Source organism: Cariama cristata, unplaced genomic scaffold (genome assembly GCF_000690535.1).
Source record: "Cariama cristata isolate BGI_N322 unplaced genomic scaffold, ASM69053v1 scaffold20187, whole genome shotgun sequence".
Classification (NCBI taxonomy): domain Eukaryota; kingdom Metazoa; phylum Chordata; class Aves; order Cariamiformes; family Cariamidae; genus Cariama; species Cariama cristata.
In genome coordinates, this window is record NW_009625242.1 from 14,196 (window position 1) to 36,665 (window position 22,470).

Here is a 22,470-nt window from a genome sequence, read left to right on the forward strand (position 1 = left end):
ACTTAAATGGTTTTCACTGCTTATAGTTAATGGTAAGAGTGAAAAGGAAGATCACCCAGTAGCTGTGATCAAGGGCAAGGAAGCTTGTCGCTTTAGCTCTGTGTGGTGATGGTAACTGGTTAGAGTAAGACGTGGAGAGAAAGAGGCCTTTTCATGCATTTCTTCTTGTGTTCCCTCATACAGTGTCACTGTCCCTTTTTCTACCCCCAGCTTTAAATGGTGGGTTATAGCTTTCTTCTCTTACATCTGCCTCCCACGTACCTTTCCTGGTTTTATATTCTTTCTTTCCATGTTCCTCAGTCCTCTTTTTTTATGTTGATGTATAAATACTACAAATCCAGGCCACTGGCATTCTTAGTATGGATTAAAAAAGAGCCTTTGAGACTTCATCTTTCTTTCATTTTGATTTCAGCTAAATCCAAGTTTTATTGAATGAGGAGCAGAAAGGGATGAAGAGTTGTCTCTTCCGTGCTTAGCCTACAGCAGCCAATAATCCAGTTTTTTGAAATCTAAAAGACGAAGGTTCAAGTGATTTGGTTGGATAAAAGCCAATAGGTGCTTTGCAGTGTCTCGTTTTCCCTTTCCCCTGCCACAACTGTTTAAGCAATTAATGTATTTTATAGAATCATTATTGCATGCGAACATACTTGCTGCAGCAGGCAATGTCTCTCACGTCCGAGTAACTCATTAAAGTGGAACTATTAAAACAGAAGGGAGTCTGCCATAGCCAGTTGTTATGCTCTTGTGAAGGGCTGGTAGGGTGATTGGGGAGTGGAGAACCTGCTGAGTGGAAGTCCTGAGGATTAGAGTTGTTTAGTTGAGCAAAATGAAGACTGAAAGGAAAAATTATTGCTCTCCGTGGATGTATCAGGGGGTAAACATAGGGGAAGAAAGAAGCCACTTATGTGAAATAACGTGCTGGCAAAGTAAATCTAAACTAAGAATTAATAAATTGAGGCTAGAAAAAAAATATGTATATAGACTTCTAAGCATTGAAGCAGTCTGGCAACGGGCTTCTGACATGAACATAGTAGACAAAAAAACTCCAAGTCTGTGGAAGGTTTTATAATCTAACACCTGCAGTTGTAAAGACTATTTTCACTGAGTCAAAAGGTGTCTTTGGTTCTATGTGCTGAACTTCTCCCGAAAGATATAACAGCCCTGTAAACAGGAGTGCAGCTTGGCGGGGCTCGGTCGTGTTCTGTTTGACAGACCCACTTCTGCCATTTGGCAGGAGTCATCTCTGCGTTGTGCCTTTCAGCAGGTTGTATGTTAGAGCTGTAAATGCCTGTTTCAATACCCTGGGTTTTTTAGTTTTGCCTTTAATCTACTGCTCCGTACAATTATTTTTTTTTCCTTTGGATATGTCTTCCTTTGTTTTGGCTGTTTCTTTGCTTGAAACCGTGGTCAAACTTGAGTATGTGTTGGCTCATTAAATATCTTGCATCATTTTTGGCAAAGATGCAAGAAGGAAATTTCCACTTGAACAAGATTTGGATGAGCGCAGAAGATTCCTGAAGCTGGCAATTAATTTAAATCCCTCTTCTCACTGCCTTTGAAACCCTGGGATCATATCAGAAAATGTGTTTCTAGCTCCCCTAGCGAGCTTTAAATCAACCAGACCTCAGCGAATAAAATGTGGCATTGTGATTTCTTGCCAAATTGAAAATAAAATGGTAACCGACTAAAATTAATTTGCGCAATGAGAAACTCTCACGGTAGTTTAAGAAATAGTTCTGTTTGTATGATGCTTTACAATTTGATGGGCCACGTTTTGTATTCATTAATTTGAGTACCTCGATTTAAATCTCTCTTGCTACCTAGAGTGCAGTGGAAACAAAATGAGACGTAGGCTATCCGTGTCCGAGGGGAACGCCAGGAGCACTGCGGTTGTGTCCTTAAAGATTATGACCCTCAGTGTCTACCAGAGCTGAGAGAGGGGTGGCATAATATACCGAGATATAAATTCTCTGAGGCAGAGCATAGAATTTTACAACCTAAGTGTAATAGAATGTATTGTGCCATCAGCAAAGGCTACGGAGTTTCATGTGATTAAAATAAAAAAAGAGTCCAAGAAAATGCCCTTAACTACCATTTTAGCTGCAATAATTTTTGTCTCTTGGCATTTATATTGGCCATCAAGAGGGAGGCAAGCTATAAGCTGTGCCATAATAATAATAATAATATGAATAATAATTAATGCTGGCTCTCCCCTCTTTCAATATACTTAAATGTCCATGTTTTCCTCTCAAAATAAAATATTCTCATGCCCAAAATCTCGTATCTGCTTTCATGATAACTTGGAAATTTATTCTGAAATTTTGTTAGTCCTGTGTCCTGATAGAGAGCGCTTTCATCAGTAAATTCTTGTTAGAAGGACATTAATGGCTATAAAATCAGGGAAAGCTAATGAAAGAGAATCCCATAGGTAGTTAGGGCTTCTTTTTCACATCTTATTGTGTTCACTATCCCCTTTCAGAAATACAGATCCCCTCAGGCTGGGAGCCACTGAAAATCTTTGGTTCTTTTTATTTTAACAGTCTCGATTATCCCAAAGTCCCTTGATCACTATATTATAGTTAAGAATAAGAAGGGAAATTAGCAATAAATGTCTTGCTGTTTGTGAAACACATACCGCTGTCTTCAGGGAAAGCAGCTGCATTATGCTCTGACAGAAGGGAGGAACTTTTAGCACTAATCCTGCCCTTTACTTCGTTTTCTCCCCTACCCACCTACTGCCTTATTCCTCATCTATGAAATGTTCTTGTAAATGAGTGCTATTTCACACTGCCCGCTTTCTGCTATCAAGGTCTCATCAGAGAGCAATTCTAAAATGGAGAAAAACAGTCAGCTAGTGTACCGTGACCTTATCCAAATTAGGGATCGGGGTTCTCCTTGTCATCTGAGCAGGGCTATACATAGGTTGTTGTACATAGGGAGGTGGTTTTATCTGTAAGAGATGTTCAGTTGTACCTATGCACTCTTTCAGCTGTAGACCTAAACTAGTCCAAAAGCAAATGGTATTTTGCAAATAGGCGCGAAATGGTTAATACAAATTGTGCTTTTTGCAGCAGTTCTTTTTTCTTTAGAACCGTGGTTCTTTTGGAAATATCCCTAAGAGGCATGAATTAAACCCAAGTCAATCAGAAAGGGTCTGGCTGTAAAACGTCCAGGTAATTTGTGTGGGAGACAGAACAAAATTCTACCTGAGAAGGGAAAGTAGGAGGTGGACAGGGAAAACCAATCTTTTAAATAGCCTTAAGCATGGGGTACTAGCTGGTAGTGTCTCATACGCCCTCCTTTCTCATGTCTTAATTTGCCAGATGTCTTCTCATGATTTTGAGTGAATATTGTGTGCCTGGTCTTCTGTAAAACGTTTATTACTTGTTCCTTTTTTTTTTTTTTCCATTTTTCTCGTCACAGCTTTTAGGGCTTTTTTTGCTCTCTGCCCAGTTTCCTACTGGTTTTGTCCCTGTTTTGAAACAGCTTTACACTTGGTTTGCCTCAACCACATGCAGCCTGGCATTTCCGACTCCACAGGTACCCTGTGGTGCTCAGCAAATATGAAAATCGTCCAGTGTGAGATGGAAGCCCAAAGCAATGTTCCCCTGGATTAGCACCATTATTACTTTTCTCAACCTGCCTTCATTTGCATTTAAATCTGTGCGCTATATCCTGCATATTTAAGAAACTTTGCGACTTTTCATTTATATATGCATGGTGGCTACCTTAGAAGTTTACTTCTCTGTCACATATGAAGCAAAAATCAGAGCGCTTCATCTAGAGAATGTAAACATCTGTCACTTCAGAGTAGTGACGCGTTCAGGTTTAAGGTGACCACATGATCCACTGTAGAGGGGAACAGTTTGCAAAATAAAGTTTTTATGTGCCCTGTGTCAAACCAAAAAGGTTTATGCACGCTTAGATCTAGAACAATTTGGCAGTGAGAAGAGAAGCAATAAAAATTAGCAAGCAGCTCTGTTTGGGCAGGTGCTTCCTTGCATATACATAAAATACCTGCTGGTTTAAGCAGAAGGGTGAGTTCAGGCAGGAGATTCAGGAGGAGAGAAATTGTTTCTGACAAGAAATATTTCTGTCTGGGAGGAAGGCAGTATTCAAGTCTACCATCCTCTGCACCATACAACGTTCAGCTAGAAATGCAGGTGGAGTAACTCTCTGTGTAGTTTACGTGAGCTGGGGTTAGTGGAGTGCCATCCTGCACTGGGCAGCACCGGGCCCTTTCCTGGTGTGCCTGTTCCTGGGGGGTTCTTGTACCCACACAGGCACTTCCAGAGGGCTTGTGAAAAAGCTAGCATCTTTAATTTTGAGAGATTTCTAGAGGAATTTTGGGGGCCAAAATAAATAGTTTTCAAGCAACTGAAAACCTATCAAAACCTAACAAATTAATTGCATTTGCTACAAGCTTTAATGGCATCATAAAAGTGCTGTACTCAGCTTAGGTGAGTCTCCTCCTCCTCCTTCCTCCAAATGTGGGATCTCCAAATCAGGTGTGTTTCTTAGGACTGATCCAAAGGGAACAGCATATGTTTTCATCGTTTGCCTCTTCCTTTTCAGAGGTGTTCATGGCCATTTCCATGGTCAGCGCCCATGGGCTTCGGCAGACGAGTGCATCCTGGACCTGATGACTGAGCTGGTTGGTAGGTGTGAACTGCAGGGAAGAATCTTTCTCCAGAAACAAAACCAAATTTAGTTTCTTTTAAGACTGAAAGTCCTGAAAGTCTGTAACCAGAATTTAGTTCTTTGCATTCTTTCATTTTAAAGTAGTTTTTCTGAGTGTCTCGTGCATGCACTAAAAATTTATTTGAAGACTGCAAGTTATTCAAGAGATGAATGTATGCGATACTAAATGAGCATATGCATCTCATGAAACTAATTGTGGCAAAGTGTTTCTTGGAGCATTGTAAACCACTTGGTCTAACACATGAAGCCCTTTTAAAGGGCAGTTGGCATTACAGATTCTCAATTGCTCTCCTAAAAGTAAACCAATGAACTTTCCCCTTTGAAAAATGATTTCTATCTAGACATTTTCTGCTTTTCCTCCTTTCCCCACCACTAAATCCAGCCTCATGTTTGAGAACTGCTTATGTCAATGAAGCAGATAATTGAAGCAGGACCTGCTATTTGTGAGTTCCCATTACCCTGCTGTACCTCTGGAGGAGTCTGCAGTGCCGCAGGACCTTGGTGGTAAATGGTTATTCTAGAGACTGGGAAGGAGCACTGGGGACTTCTGCTGGTGAGTTTGCCAGCCATCAAAGCAGTCATCTGAGTCAGAATGCAAATTTCCTCTATTACCTCTTACTCTAAGCTGTGTGTAGTTGCTGAAATAATTTTTCACTGGGGTTTCCTTCAGAGTTGTTGCAGTCAGAAGAGGAAAGAGAAATGATCCTTTTTCTCCCCAACACTTACAGCCATTGTCAAGGCTAGGTTAGTAGATTTTAGTGAGATTTGGCCTGTATTTCAATTTAGCTGTTGAAGGCAACTGTCAATACTGACTATCTGAACTGAATTATCATGTGTTCATTTGTGCCTTCACTAAGGAAAAATGTTAGAGTTAAGTTGACCTAGTGTACGCTAGATATTGTCTCATAATTTCTTCTCCAACTATAGACAAAGCGTTCGATGAGAAATTTATGGTTCTTCTTCAAGAGAAACAAATAGGGTCTGAACAGCTGGAAACAGAGACCTTAAGGAATGTTTCATGACAGGTTTATTTATATATTTACATATAAAGTAATTTCATGACTTCATGAAGAAGTTTCCAAATAACTAGAATACTAGACATCGCTGTTGGAGCCGTATTGGAGCTGAGCAAATACAAGAAAATATTGTTCTAGTTGATCTATCCATGATGTAAGCAGTAAGATAACATAAACATGAGCGTGGCTAGACTGGGCATCACTGGGCTATGTGGAGTGATCTCATCTGCAGAATGAAATAAAAACTAAAATGCAGATTGATTGTTCTCATTTTGGAAGTTGCTACCATAGTACCTAGTTAATGCTCAGGAGGTTAAGAAATTACTTTTCTTGCTTTCATTGCATTCAAGGGAAAGCTCAGTACATTCATCTGTTAACTATCATGGAACATAAAAATGTGAGAATATAAGGGGTGGAGGGTGTTGAAATGCTGAGTGCAGTTGATTTAGGGATTTCTCTAGTTTGACCAATCTTTCCAGGCAAGTGGATGTTCTTGTAGGTTATAACTGGGAAACCGTGAGGAGGTGGGGAAATATGAGTTATCACACAACTAGCCCTATGCATAGTAAGGGCTTTTAAACTGGAAACCTTGAATTTAATTAACTGGACGGTGGAGAATTTCTCTTACGTCGTATGCGAATGGGAGAATAGTGACATTACCTAATTTCAGGCTCCTAAATTAGTAAAGTAACAAAGTAAGACCATTGATGCTCTTCACGTAACAAGGAGAGAGAGCCAAGATCCCCCAAAGGGCAGCTTGAAGCACCTGAATTTTCATCCTTCTCTGCATCACCTTCTGTGAATGTTTACGACTGCTCTGTTTGCAAAACACGGGCCCCCGTGAAGTCCCCGCAGGGTGTCGGGGCAGGCTGAGCACTGACCTCCTGCCAGTGCCGGTGCTGGGGTCAGTTTGACCTCAGCTTTGGGTTAAGAGTCACTGCAGAAAGCAGGGAGTCAGGCTGGGATTTTTTTTTTCCCCCCTTAGCCATCTGTCTTGTAGAGGCTGCCAGCTCAATGTGTATTATAATATTTGTTTAAGTAAAAGACATATTCTGAGTGTAAGGAGAGGGAAATGAGAGCTTTGCTTAAATTTCATCTAATTGCTTGTCAGTCTCCTTATTTTTCTTTTCTTTTCCAAACTTTATATGATACTAGTGGTTTTTTATTTTTATCACAATGGCCAGACTACACTGAACTTACAACAATTTTATTAATTTTAAAGTTTTCTGTAAAAATTGTGACTGAGGTCGCCTTACCATTAAACTACTTTTGTTTTTAAAATTCTTTGCTGGGAAGTGTTTCAAAGTCCTGTTTTCCTTAGCAGTAAAAGGCATATCAGCATTATCAGGTTGGATTTTGTTCTCCAGGCTCTTTTGGACTTTGTTTAATTGAACTGTGAAGTGTGGTTTGGGCTCAAATTTGGCCCTCAGATTCGCATGCCAGCACAGTTTTATTTATATAATATCCTCATAGTTTTTGTCAGGACTTATGTGAGTGATTCTTAGAATGCAAATGAATTAGTATTTCCCAAATAATGGATGCATTGTGTTAAGTTCTGATTTTTAAAAATTTAGGTAACAGTGAAAAGGCTAAGAGAATAAATGCAGGGAAATCTTATGTTAAAATGCTCTCCTCCAATGTGGTATTTACGATCGAGTACTGTTTTCCAGCAAGATGTAATACCAAGTATGTATGAGTTAAGTGAATTCTGAATTTACTTTTTAGTGAATTTAATGTAAGAACTTAAACAGAATTTTACCCTATTTTTTTACTCAATATCTAGTATGTCATGGAGGAGGAGGAATTGTAATTTCTCACACTAAGTAGCAGTAGTAAGTAAAAATTATTTGGTGAGATTTATTCAGGAATGGACTAAAGACTGTAAAACATCTTTGTCTGTTTAATGGTTTGTAGTGCTATAACACCTTGCTTATTAAATGCAGTCACATTTTCTTGTTCAATGAAAGTTACAGTAGTAAATACATTGTGAAATGCAGAGTCAAGGTCAATGGATGCCAAAGCTTTTTTCTATGCTCACGCCGAGTGGCATAACGCAGTGACGGTAATCTCGGCTTCTCCTACCAGACTTTATTAAAACATTACAACCTTGGCAGGATCACCTTCTGATGGAACAAGATTAACTGTATGGCTGCTGCTGTACAGTGTGCTCAGGCAGGTCTCTGAGGGAAGACTGAATGCTTAACAGATTTGTAGTGACTCTGAGTGATAAGGATTATTTGAAATAACCAAACTTTTTTTCAGAATTGGGGCCCTTAGCCTTTTTTCAATCATTTTACAAAATGCTTTTTACTTACTCTGGTGAGGATCAGTCTCCCGCTGCAGTCGGAGAGGAGAAGGATGGCAGTGTCTGCCTAACACAATCATAATTGTCTCTGAAGTTATACTTTGCAAATGCTGCTTCCTTTTATTAAAGAGGAGATTTATCAAGCAGAACATACAGGTTTTAGCCTGTCTTGGAGATATGGTATAAAGTTAGGAAATAAAGAAAGCAAACATAATTTTGTCTCCTGTGTGCCGGGTCTTTGAATATCGTAATAGGTTAATTGGATCACAGAAAGGTTGTTTTCTGAAACGCGGTGCAGGTTATAAAGGATAACAGTTTTCCAATGACACGGATGAGGTTTGTTTTGTGGGCATGAAATTCAATAATGGAAAGCTTTTAATAAATATATAATTTACGGAAGACCAAGACTTACATGACAAATGTAGTGTCATATTTAATTTGGGATGCTAGCATGCAGCTAAAAGTGATCCACAGATTAACCATTTGTTTTATATGGAAATGGTACAGCAGGCAGAGGATTGCTTATGCAGAATTTGCTGTGAAAGCCACAGATTTCATGGAAGGAGCAGGGGGAGAAATCAGAACAATACCATTTCTTGATGCTATCCCTTTTTTCAGCCTCAAGAGTTCCATAGAAATATTAAGACTGCAAATAATACTGTTTTGAGCGGCAATCACTCTCTCTAGCTGTCTTCTGTATCTGCAATAGAACAGTCACAAGGTGACCTCTTTCAGCAGCATGGAGCCTGCAGATGCAATGCTATCACAGGGAAGAAAAGAAAGTGAAGGAGAGGAGTTTTGAGTGAGGAAAAGAGCTTATTTTTTGCTATGAAGAACTAAGTCTACTTATATTTTTTCCCACAAACCTGGTGATGCTCCTGGTGTCTGAAGGAGGGAACTTATTCATGACATCTCTTTTTGCTCCTGCCTCATCCCCTGGACAGGTCCTCTGGAGTCACTGACAACCATCAACAAATCTTTCTGTCCAATACTTGGAGATTTCGACAACACAAAGAAAGGCCCTTGAATACCTCAATCAGAATGGTTGGCTTTTCCTGTGGTGGCAGCAGCTGAGGCCTGCTTGGCAAGGATTTATGAATAAACTTAATTACAGATTTCTTAATTATAGATTTCCATGTTCTTTGGCTATATTCACTTGTATTGAGTTCAGCCAATGGTTATGTCTTTTTCCTAGGCTGGCAAAGTAATAACTCCACGAACTTAAACTCTGTGGGATACGGTGGGAGTGTCTCGGTGCTCTGACTGCCTTTCCCCCGTGTCGGCTGGGACCTTGTGTGCCCTCCAAGGCAGGGACAGGAGAAACCCAGGATTCACCTTTCCATTTCTTGTGGCTCCCCTTACCTTTTTTACCCCAATATTATGTTTTCCTTTCCTCTTGATCGATCTCAAGGGTGGCTGTTGCCTTCCCTGCCTGCTCACGCTTGTCTTCATCCCTCCCTGTCTGCAACCTCTTTCCACCTTTGGCAAACTGCATTGCTGGGGCGATGACTAAGGCAAGGTGCGTGAGCCCATCTTCCAGCTGAAGAAGACTCTCAAAGCAGGGATTTGTGTCAAGGACGAATTACTGCTTTTCAACAAGAGATGTCAGGCAAAGCAGAAAGAAACAGGAATTGATTTTCTCTGTATCTCGGTGGCTTCCTGCCCAACATGGAGTCCCTCATCCTGCCCAAAACATTTCACCAGTGGTTGATAAAGGTTTGAGAATTTGTTACCAAATATTCTGTATTGACAATTAGCTGTTACTCCGTGAGCTCTGCCTCTGATTAGCTGCAGCCAAAAGGCATCCCCTATTAGCCTCCTCGGAGTTATGTGGGTATAGCTTCTTGCTAAGTTGCTACAGTAATAATGGTCTGTTACATTCAATAGGCCAATTTTGCTTGTTTTTTTTATTAGAGATGAGATTTAGCTTGACATTACAGTAACCACTTACAATAGATGATCGTCTCAATATGTTTTCTGACTTACTTTACGTATAAACTTATGACAAAGATAAGCCTGCAAGTCTTACTTTACGTATAGACTTCTGACCTGATTTTTGTCTGAGGTATTAATGATAATAAATCCACTGGTGGTTTGCCGGGAAATGGAAATACTTCATTGGTTTTTGTTTTCTGTGGCTGACCTGAAAAAATAAATATTTTCCTGCCAGTGTGGTGTAGTGAGTCAGACAAGAAATCTTTTTACTTCACTGTGATGACACCTCAAACATTTGTTTACTTTCCAGTCTTTAGAGAGACATTGACTGAAAACATTTGCTTTCTCAGCACTATACTAGATTTCTCTGAAATTATGAAGAAAAACCCCAACCAGTTTCTTTCCTTTTTGTTATTTCAGGGGCCCAAAGACATGAAGTAGCCTTAATGAATGGGCTAACTGTTAACTTGCACCTCCAGATGGTATGTCTTCAAGATGTATATTTGATGTTGTGTTGACAAGTATTTTTTTCCTTTCTTTGTGAATGTAAGCAAAATGTTTTCTAAGGACCTCAGAAAGATAGCACTGGATGATAGCCTAACTTTTTTTAAGCCTTGGGAGTTGCACCTTGAATGATGATTTGGCTTGTGCAAGAGCTGGCTCCACTTAAGCAGAAAATCCAGACAGAGAAATATTTTCGAGGGCTCTCTAGGGAGAGTTTGAGCTGGTTTTGCATGTGCTGCATGTCAGTCCTCAGAGAGGAGACCTTATTATTTGAGAAACGTTTACAAATAACTTCTCAATTTTGAATTTCACATCAAATTTCAAAGTCAAAGAAACAAGAGCTCAACTATGAGCAAGACAAAGTTGTAATCTCAGTCAGGCTTAAAATGCAGTTGCATACAAGAGATGGCATTTAGAGTTATGCTGTTTTATGTATGCCTAAAATGTGGTAAAGCATCTGATTTTGATTTTTATGACATGGTGGCCATAAATGTGACTTCCTTATGTGCAGGTCTCTTTGTGGTTAAATACAGCCTGTCTCTGGTTCTCTAGCCTTTCCAAAGATTTGCTTTAACTGAATGAAGACATGAAGCTTCATTTTGTGTGGTTCACAAAAAAAGATTTATCACTCAGATCTGCTCCTCTGTAACATCTCTCTGACCTTTGTTAAATTAAGAAACGTGAAGAAGGGAAGGATGGGGCTAAGTACAAGCCAATTAGGTGCAACACAGCCACACTCGTGCCACGTTGCTCGGGTACGCAGCCCATGCGAGCTCTTTGTAACCTCTGCTAGCATGAACAGGAGGGCTTGTGAGTCTTCTAGTCCTTTCAGCATGGTGGCAAGACCAACTTGCCTCCATGCAAGGAGCTGAGAAGGAAAGTCCATTCACCTAAAGGTGCTGAAATGAGATCTTTGCAGAAGGCTTAGTCCTTTGGTTGGGCTTGTTTCAGAGGGGGGATCATTTAATAACTGGTGTTTTAGGGCAGAGATGGAAATCCAATTCCTTTGCACTGTTTGCTACTCTTCAGCTGCTGAAGAGCAGCTTGTGGGATGGAGCCAGGTGAAATCCCAGCTTCCCTGTCTGCTGTCAAAGCATTGCCATCAATTCCTGTAAGTGCAAGTTTTCACTGCTGGATTTTTGTGGCCTTTGTTATGGATACACGAAATACAGAATTACAACTCTTTCCTACTTTGATAAATGTTATATGGACAAAGAAATATTTCTAATTTCTGGGGGATTCTCTGTAGTCTGCATGAAAGTAAAACAGTCTTTATTAAATAATATGCTGGGAGCATCTCTCTCATCTCTGCTTAGATACATTTCAACATAATTTTTTTTTTTTGTTCTTCACAGCTATCTTTCTTTAAACCTACTACAAGACGTTATAAAATTCTTCTAGAAGCCAAAGCCTTTCCCTCTGACCATGTAAGAAGTTAATATTTCATCATATTTGTATTATTAATCATATTTTTCCAAAGAATATTAGTAGTCTGATTTGAATATTTATTAGCTCATCTTGTCCAAGTAACATTACAATAAAAAAGTCTGTCAGAAGCTTTTGAGCTCAGCATATTTTACAGATCATAGCTTTATTCCTTTTGTTCAAATAAAAAATGTTACAAGAGGAAAAGATTGAATGGGTACATTGATTTATTAGTCTTTTTAAAGACATTGAGCAAACTACTGGCCTAAATCAACTGATGTTGTAAATGTTTTATTAATTCTTGTTGCTGTTTTACTTTATGAAACCAAATCAATACAAACTCACAACATTAACACTTATATATCCCCAGACAGAGATGGAAATGTTTGTTCTTAGCTCTTTAAATTACTAGTTCAAACGTAATTTGTCTGCTATAAAATAGGAGACAATAGCCCGTGCATCACAGCTTAGAGCAAATTAATCTTTGGGTTTGTGGCCCACTGCTACTCTATCATCAACGCTGTAAACTCATGGAAATTGATAACAAATTTGATCTCTAAGGTGCGATAAAAATGACTCAAGCTACTAACAGGTTTATTTGTAATGAAGATGACGGCACAGATGTATAAACCTCAAATTGCCTTTATTCTAAGTAATGTTGATATTAATCCCACATTTGTTCCAGGCACACTTGTACATTTGGACTCCATCTTCTTCAATTTCTATGGCACTTCAGTAATAACCTCTGCAACTGCTGTCACTTTAGTTCCTGTCACGTAATTTAAAAGTATTTTACACTATTATTTGATGATTTTTATGCTATCTCCAGAACCATTATTTATTAATAAAATCAGTGGGTAGGATTTTCAAAATAACCTGAGAGTTTAGAACGCTCATTTCCTCCCAGCTGTGCCACAAATCAAAGACGTGAGAAAAAGATGGGACAGCATGTATGTGCTGGCCAAACCTCGTTTGCGTCGACAGCAGTGCATATGTGACAGCCTGGGATTTAGCGTGTGCTACCAAGCAAAGTGGGTACCCAGGGCCCCTGGAGAAGTGATGTCCATTCTTCTCCTTGGCTGTTACTTGTACAGGCTTTGCTTGCTGGCATCTGGTAAAGCACATCCTCTACCACATTTCCACCCTTATTCTGTAGGATTAAGGTTCTGACTTTATCCTTGCAGTCTGAGAGTGTGAGTTAAATTCTGATCTTTTTCAAACCAAAGGAAATCCATGAAATTTTCAGTGGAGTTGGATTAGTCTTTGAAGCATTAATTTTAGTGAAAGACAAGGCATCTAAAGCCTTTTTCTGAAGTTCTGATGTGTTTGTCCATTTTTCTTTTAATTGTTTTATCATGTAATTGCACTAACGTGCCCTGCATGGAAATGTCTTCCAGTACGCTGTTGAGTCCCAACTCCGGCTTCATGGACTTGATGTGGAGAAATGCATGCTCATGATGCAGCCACGGGAGGTTGGTGAGAAATGTGTCAATTCTGCTTGCTGTTGCTAAGGGCAGAAAAGTATTTCATATGACAGTAGTCATATTCTCAAATATTCTAGTGTCTGCCTGCAGAAGTTATAATCTGTTTCTGCTAATAATTTTAGGTAAAATGTACAAATCGTGTAGTCTGTTTATGTGTATATTTTTGATATTAGAACCCATTTTATAATTGTCTGATTCAAGTAGCTAATTTACCTTGAAGAGCAGGAAAAAAAACTATTTTCCCTGTTATTCCTGTTTACAAAAACTGACAGCATCCTGAGACAACTGCAAAATATAGTAGCTTATTGAGAAACCACAATGTCCTTTTAATGTCCTAAGGTAAAAGGTTGCCATAACATGAACAACGATGTGTCTGTATCAGCACAGACTAAGGGAAAGGTCTGCTTTGAGTAATATGCAGTTCAGATTAATTTGAAAGACTGCCTTGCTTCGCTTTGTGGTATTAAGAACTTTGCCACCTAACTGTAAACTGATGGTGACCTTTTGCTTCTGAAATCTGAGTCATCTTGTGAGTAAAGAGCCCACTCCTGAACACTTGGTAGATTTGCAAAGATTGTTGATATAATAACAGTTACTTGCAATTCAACAATCTTGCCCAAGCTCTTTTCAGTTACAAGTCTAATTTAATTCTAGGTTTTCACTGCCTAATTGATCCCTAGGTGGTGGTATGTTTTACACGATCCCTTGCTAGGAAGATGAGAGGAGGATGGGGCAGTAATTTTCCTGTAAAGAATCAAGAATGAGGAGGTTTTTTTGGTTGAAATTCCTCTATATTTAATGACCCCAGGTTTGGGGATTTTTGTACTTTTGATGATGTGAGACTTATTGTTTTTGAAATATAAATATGGCAGGTTTATAATAGCTTCCTGTGGGATACGAAGTTTATCAGAAAAGTACAGAGTGAAACTGATAGACAACTTTCAAGTCTTGTGGGTGTCACAAATTTCAGATCCCACATAAAAATTTTTTACTGTAAATTAAAACTGTCTGAAATATTAGAGAATACGAAGCATGCTAGAATATGAAGTGAATAGATTTTTTGTAACTGGCACCTTCAAGATACGTTTACTAATGATTGTGGGTTTGATTTTTTTTGAGGTAACTTACTCATAGGCTACTTCATAGCACTACCTTTGTATATCATTACCCTGATAAGGATTTGCTTTTGATCTCCTTATGCAAGCAGCACGGCTCATGGTAAAATATAGATTATGAAATAAGAAATGACAGTTTCATTACTGCTGGAGTTGATATAAAATGTATGCTTTAACTTTGTTTTAGGGGGAGGAGGCCTTGAGGATTGAAGATATCCTTGCTGTAATTGAGAAGGAAGGGGACTCTATTGCTATCATTCTGTTCAGCGGGGTGCAGTACTACACGGGACAGTTGTTTGACATCCCTAGAATAACAAAGGCTGGCCAAGAAAAGGTAGGATTGCTCTAGACCCATCCTTTTAACACCAATTTCAGATCAATTTTCCTTGTGAAGTATTTTTAATTTCTACTTTTTGTGGAACAAACCAGAGCACATGTGGAAACCTGTGGGGCTGTGATAAAAAGTAAAAGCACTCTGTGCCCAGATCCTTTGGGAGCTGTGTGCTGCATGAAGAAATAGCCCTGTGAGAGCAATCCAGCAGGTGTAACTCAAACTATATGGAGAGATAATTCATGACTATTAACTTCTACAGAGCTTTTCTTGAAGGATAGAATTTCAAGAGGTTCAGTGGAGAAGGAGGAGGAGGTAATCACAGCTCTTTAAAGCTTGGTTTGGGTTAGTTTTCTGCTTTTTTGGCAGACTTTTATGATTTTCCTCCTTTCCCGCAGCCACACTGTGGCAGCTTTTGCCCCCAGTGAGCAGGGAGGTGAGCTCCCCATGGAGCCAGCAACATTCAGACTCACCTGATCAGTTTTCCAGAGACAGGCACGACGTGGAGCACATTAACGTCACAAGACAACAGTATTTTAGTGATGACTCAGCCTTCAGAACTTGCAGGCGGTGTGCTCTGTGGACATAGCTGTAAAACTTCTTTAACCATCTCAACTGACTTATGAATCCAGGAGAAAATAGTTTTTAATTAAGTCTTCTTATCAACAGGAGGTCACCAGACTTTCCGTAGGGGCGGTCTTTTACTGGATGTACCTTACCTCATGCAAGATTAAACCACTCAAGGATAAACTTATTTAATATCACTGGATTTTGGCAAACCAGCTAACTATTTATATTTGATGTTTTAACTCTCTGGAGAGGTTCCTGGCTCACAACAGGCTATACATCTTCTGTTGCTGTAGGTTTGGCAGTGGAAATTTTTCTGGAGGTCAGGGAGTAAGCTATGCTGCTGGAAAGTGATGGTAAAGTCTCCCCTGGGAGAGCAGAGCAGGTGTGAGAGCTAATGCAGGGCCCATGAGATATAAAAAGGGAGTGTTCGCACCGAGTAACACCTGGCGACAAAATTGGTCCTGAACACAGTACAAAACAAGCCTGACTTCTGACATGGATGCAGAAAACCGAGGAAAAAAGAAATAGGGGGAGTCAACTGCAGGGGGAAATGGATCTGTGTTTTAGCTCCACGCAGCTCTAAAGGCAACACCTTCATGGTGCATTCCTTGAGGGTCTTCCAGTACTTTGCTGACCACAAGTAGTCAAAAGGCTATGCTGAAATGTTTGAAAGGGAACATAGGTTATTAATAGGATGATGCCACCCAATTCTCTACTCGCTCTCACTCCTGCTGGCAGCAAAGCTTTCGTTCAGCTGCCAACGCCTACATGCCTACAGTACTTCTTCCCTGAAATCTGCTCTGTGATGTGTCTGAAAGATGTCTGAGAGAGAAATCTTTCTTCTCTACTGTAAATATGAACAACCTGGGAAAAGCTTTTCACTTTACTGCCTTTCTAAAGATGCTCTCTGGACTGTGGGACACATGCCTGGGTGAGTGGAAGTGGTGCAGTTTTCAGTGAAAGCTATAAACTAAAATTTCTATAAGACAGCGCAAATAATGTTAACTCAGGGGTATGTGTGTCCACGTGGATATAGACAAAAACATCGCACACTTTATACAGAGACTTATAAACTACCCCAAAGTGGCTGAGAACCTGTGTTCTAGGGAAGACTAGTCATCGATAGTTTATTATATGGAGCAAAAATGGATTTGATGTTTATATTATCTGAGGAGATAGCCAGGACTCGGTGGAGAGAGCTTAAAATTTCTATAAGACAGCGCAAATAGTGTTAACTCAGGGGTATGTGTGTCCACGTGGATATAGACAAAAACATCGCACACTTTATACAGAGACTGTATCATGTTACTGAAGAGGAGAGAAATTTCTGATAGCAGTTCAGTACTCCAGCAGGCACAGATAGATGTCAAAGGCCTGTTTCCACCTGCGTGCTTGTTAGAAATGCCATAATGTAGAAGTGGATCACTTCTTCTAGAGATTTTTCAAAAGGCGGGGAAAAAAAAATAATGTAATTGCCAGCCTCTTTGTAGTTAGAGCATGTAGGACTGAGATTCAGGTAGATTCATGACCTAAAATGTCATTAGTGTATTTAAAAAGAAAAAGTAATTCAACCTGAAGAACTGTGTGAGTACCCACAAGGCTTGAAAAGTATGAGCCAGCCTGGTTTTATTTCCCTACTGTCAGATACACTCAGCTCAATGTCCTTAAGATTCTGCCCCCTGGGTTAAGTGATGTTTATATGTTTACGCAAAACCAATATGTTACATACTGTTACACCACACTTAAAACATCTGCATATGGCAAATATTTACTTGAACAGCTATGAAATCAGCAATTCGTGAAGAGTTTGCTGTCTTAATATTGGTAAGAGGTATTCCTGTATCCTGCTGCCTGTCTTAGTCTAGGACTTCTGATTGCCGAAAAGCCCAAAATGTTGGATCTTCAAAAGCAATTGGCTCCTTTCCTCTTTTCCCAGATCAGAGTTGATGTTAGGAGCTGTCGTTGGGTTACAGGAGAACAAAAAACCAGCAACTGCTGAGCTAGAGTAATTAGTATCTATGTAATGTGTATGGGCTTAATTTCTGTTTGGTGGCATCCAACAAGTCCCTGTCCCCAGGCTGACAAGCTTGCAGGACAGTGACTACGTGGACTTAAAGACCATATCTCCTTCAAGAGCTTCTTGACCTGATGAAACTAGGGTTGTCTCAGAAAGGCTGGAAGTCCTCTAAAATGTGTGTTAAAAGAGGATAAGCCCAAGAAGTCATGTTCATAGCAAAAACGTAAGGCTCCCCTTCCTGGTGATGAGGGATGGTGAATGACCCCATGCTCCTGAACAGAAAATAGCCTGGAGAGGGCTGACAAGCAAGAAAGAAGGGAAAAATACAAGGTGGAAATGTCATTTGAGAAGAGAAGGAAAAAAAACCACTTGTCAACCAGTATAGCAGAGAGAAAAGTCCTACACAGATGGTCTTAATAATTCTTTTAATGTAAAATTGAAATAAAATCCTGCAGCATTGTACCCTATCGGAGCTTCGCTAGAGATTTGAACTGCGAGCTCAGGAGGTCTGGAAAATGTCCTAAGATTCTTGAGGTCAATCATTTATGAATTAAGTTACAGATTTCCTTTTACTTTTTTTTTAAGCCAATTTCCTAAGTTCTCTACGTATGTTAAGATTCCTCCCAGAGTGAAAGCTCTGCACATAGACAGCTTCATTAAGTCATTAAATATTAAATGAACTAAATTAAGCTTGAAAAATTACCTCAGGCTATTTTTCCATCTTGGGTCTCTCAGATAAATCAAAATTACTATGTATTGTGCAAGAGACTCATCAGCAGGCTGAAGAGGATGTAAGAGTTTTCCTTGTTTCATACTTTTGAGCTTGCTCTAGAGGGTGGAGGGGGTTGCGTCGTTTTATTCTTCCATAAGCAAAGAAATGGCTGACTTTTAGGAGACTCTACCTTTCAAATACAATTTTCATTTCATAAGTTATATTGTACTTTCCGCTGACTCTGTGCCGTATGTAAAGTATTTTAATCTCTTGAGTCCCAGTAGGAAGAGCTTTAAGATCCTTCATCTTCATTTCTTTTCCTCTCTCTCTCTCTAAATGTCCCAGCTTTGCTGGTGTGAAGCTGTCATCTCTCTCCCTCTCTCCAAATGTCATTGTCCATGCTGAGTTGTTACCTGCTGGTTATCAGCAGCTACCCAGACACTTTGCAGGAATGACTTTTAGATGTTAGAATAAAACAGAAGAGGCAGGGGAGAGCACGTCCTCTTTTTCTCTCCAGAGCAGATGGAGAGCTCTGTTTTCCCCATAGTCTGGGGAAGCGACATTCCCACGCAGTCCTTGTTCTGCGTGGCTTGTGCAGGGAGAGCTGTTTCAGTTTGTTTTACTTTTTCCATGCAATCTGTGTGGCTAAACATTTGCTGTTTGTGCAACTCGAGTGCCAGACGCCTCCCTGGGAAGGAAAACCAGCACCACCCATCTCGCAGATGATGACTTGAACAAAATGGTATGAGTGGGTGTTTCCGAGACCGTGCAGGAAACTTGCCAACACTGAACCCAGATTTTCAGGCTGTGCCTCATTAGTAAATTAAATAATTAGTAAATTAAAAAATAGGATGTACGAACCAATTTCAAAGCATTGGGGAGCAGCTAAAGCAGTTTAAGAAGATGACCCGTGGGTGGTATGTCCATGGCCATGCTGTTTGAGGGCTACGAGCCAACGGTGTGGGTGAAAGCTGATCTATTCAGCCAGTGTCAGTGCTCAAGAAAGTTTGTGTGTGTTGAGGTTACAGGTATAGATATGGCTATGGAGGCTCATTATACTACCGTGACCGTGAGGACATCCAACCTGCCTGAGTCTCGTCCTACCTCCTGTCCACTGTACTTTCCTAATTTGTCATTGTGTGCTTGAATGTATTTTTTCATAGAGTTTATCACTCATTGACAGGGAAAGGACAACTGATTTTAACACGAGACTTACCACATAATTAAGCTTTACAGGCATTTTTTACGAGCAACTACCATTTTTTTTGGTTGTTTTAATTTTGTTAATGTACTGCCAGATGTAGACGTTCTGCAAGACTCTCATCATATCATGTTATTCCTGGTTTCCACTGCAGCCAATGAATCTGTCACAGAAGTTCTTCAGAAAAGTCTGTGTGGGACTTATGTACAAAGGGATAGCTGTAAATGTTTAAATCCAGTCAACTGAACTTTTGAAGTTAATGACTTAAAACCCTATGAAAACCTTCTTGTTCACTAGCACGTTGGCTTTAGTTTGCTGTAGCTTATTTCTCTGAACCAAGGTCATTTTATCTCTGAATGGGAGCATTCCCGTGGGCATTCAAGTGGGCTTCAGCTTCTCTGCGTTAGCTTCACCATTTCAATTGGTTTGTCTTAACTCACTTCTGTATGTCCCTGTGAAGACAAGCAACCAAGGGTGTGAAGGCCAGGCTATTTATTGGAACTTTGATTCCAGTGTCTAGATCATGCAAATGCTGTGGCAGAGAGCTTTCTTCCCATCGTTCTGGAGCAACATCTCAAGCTGATAACTTCACCAATGCCTCCGTTAGAATTAGTGTGTCGCATCTTCTTAAAATGCTGCTTCATTCAAATTATTACCTAGTTTATAGAAAAGGTTAAGTATACCAAAGTAATGTTTAAATAATTTAGCTAAGACTCCCTTCATGCAAGAAACAGCAAGAGATTCTTAAAAAAATCCTTTGTTTTATTATCGGACGTTGATTTTCTGAAGCCTGTGCTCTCGCTCTTATTCCTACCATGCTGCTTGCAAGCAGGCTGTTTGTGTTTTAAAAGCAAAATGCAAAACAGCATTTAATTTGCAGTCCAGGCACAAAAGGCAGTTTTATTTCTCTGCACTGAAATAAATAGCATAGCCTGGAAGAACTTTTTAGTTTAAAAATGCTGCCATCCAGTGGTTTTTTTGTGTGTAAAACTGCTACTTTTTGATCTATGCATCTGTAGTCCTTACATGCTTTTTTTTTTTCCTCACTGCCCTGTGCAAATTATGGTTATGACAAATCCAACACTTTTCACAGAGAAATGACAGAATGCTTTTGTAACTTTTAAGGGACAAGTACAGAAGTCCTTAAAGGTCAATGTGTTGCATAAGCTGCTATCTCACCCATTTGGATTCCCAAAGAGCAAGTTCCTCATGGTTTAAATATTAGGGAGACCTTAAGTATAAGTATATAGTGGAATGTAATTGTTCATGAGTGACTGGCATCATTATGTACATTAATATTTTGTGTCTGCCTAGAGCTTATCATGCCACACAACAAGTTGAAATTATGCTTTCATTCTGAATAATTATTTCAAGTGATTCCACTTTACTGCATGAGAAAAAACTTAGGAATCTAAACCATATCCAAGCATCCTTGAAGACGAGCCCACGAAACAATTCACGATTTCTACATGTATCTATGGTATAGAGAACTTGTTTCTAGTAATAATTCAAAACAGATGGGACTTGATAGCATGCCTGTATAGATAGCAAGTAAAGCTCTAAAGATGTTTTTTCATAATTATTTTATAGTGATGGTTATCTTGATAAGTAGTATATTAATTATCTCTTTCCTGCAGGGTTGCTTTGTTGGATTTGACCTGGCTCATGCTGTTGGGAATGTAGAGCTTCATTTGCATGACTGGGGAGTAGATTTTGCCTGCTGGTGCTCCTACAAGGTAAAATAAATTCACTGTTTGAGACTATTTTCCGTAATATCACTTATATGGTGGGTCAGCAAAAAGGTCTGATGAATAAGAACTGCACCTGAACTGTTGATCAAGACTTGGCTGAACCTTTGAACCAACCACAACGAGGAGAGGGACACTGACTTTAGTGATGGCTTTGTTATGAGAGGTTCCAAAAGATAATACTAGCAATGACCTACAAGGTCTTGTGGATGTGAGATGGATGCTCGCGGTGGTTAAACATCTACTCTGAAGCACACTCTGCTCTGTGCTTGCAATATCAGAGGCCCTTCTCTTACTTCCCGCACTGATGAGATCTAGTGGCTATAGGATTTTCTTAAGTGGTCCCTAAATAAGAGAATATTCTTGGCTAAACTTAAATAATTTCAGATCATAGAACAAGGTATCTTTAGTTCCTTTGACTTCTCTTGAGATTAAGAATTGACAGATATAGTCAGATGAATTGTTTGATGACTTTGCTATACGCATTAAGACATGGGACTGTTTCAGCTGTACTTCAATTTTCTAGCCTTTTGTCTGTTAGACTTCACATATCGTATATAAGCCAAGAAAGATATTTTTAGAACTAATTTGAAAAAATATATCTGCTCTTACCTACATCAGCACTTTGAGACAAATGCTAAGATCTCCAGTTAGAAACTACTAGAAATGTTAAAATTGGTCTGTTTATAGAGCGAGGTGAGGGAAGGAAAGCTATACTTTACAGATAATGAGCACAAGCTCTACATGTTGATTTATTCTTTCCAGTATTTAAATTCTGGAGCAGGAGGCCTCGCTGGTGCCTACATTCATGAGAAGCATTCCCAGAGTATTAAACCAGCGTAAGTATATTTGTATACCCAAATAAACGGTGCTATGAAGTTTAAATGGGAAAATAGCTTCCCTTTGAGTTGACATCTGAAAATGAGAAAGTGTATAGATTCCTAGTCATAGACTATGGATGTGAGTCTCTGTATATATGTATAGATGCAGGAGAAATTCCCTGCTTCAAAAAAACCCTCATTGGGCTAATATTTGTTACTGACTTATTGCATCAATAGTAGTACAAGTTTAGATAATTTGGTTATCTGACTTTGTTACCTCAGATGGCTTATTTTATGTTACTTTTAGTAAATTTTGAAATTGTTAATGTTCACGCTCAGATCTTAAATACATGTCCTCCTTGGAGTCTGCTATCAGTTCTAAACTAAATATAATCATAAAAGAGAATGCTTATAATATTAAAGATGAGTAACCTAAATCATGCCTATGAGACTGTTTAATGTAAAGAGAATATTTAACATCTTCCTTTAAAAATGGATATTTTAAAATCATTGAAGTCTTTAGTTGGTGAACAAAATCAAAGACAATTTCAACTCTGTGTCTAATAGCTCTTTAATACTGGCATG

General features: G+C 39.3%; 1 protein-coding gene across 1 annotated transcript in view; it reads left to right on the forward strand.

Annotated features, from left to right (window-relative positions):
* Positions 1–22,470, forward strand: part of KYNU (kynureninase) — a 54,407-nt gene that overhangs the window by 8,121 nt on the left and 23,816 nt on the right. Inside the window, exons 3-9 of the mRNA XM_009703541.1 lie at positions 4,576–4,658; positions 10,378–10,439; positions 11,817–11,888; positions 13,284–13,358; positions 14,673–14,819; positions 20,954–21,052; positions 21,830–21,903. Of these exons, the coding sequence (XP_009701843.1) occupies positions 4,576–4,658; positions 10,378–10,439; positions 11,817–11,888; positions 13,284–13,358; positions 14,673–14,819; positions 20,954–21,052; positions 21,830–21,903 (612 nt within the window). The remainder of the gene's footprint in view (positions 1–4,575; positions 4,659–10,377; positions 10,440–11,816; positions 11,889–13,283; positions 13,359–14,672; positions 14,820–20,953; positions 21,053–21,829; positions 21,904–22,470) is intronic.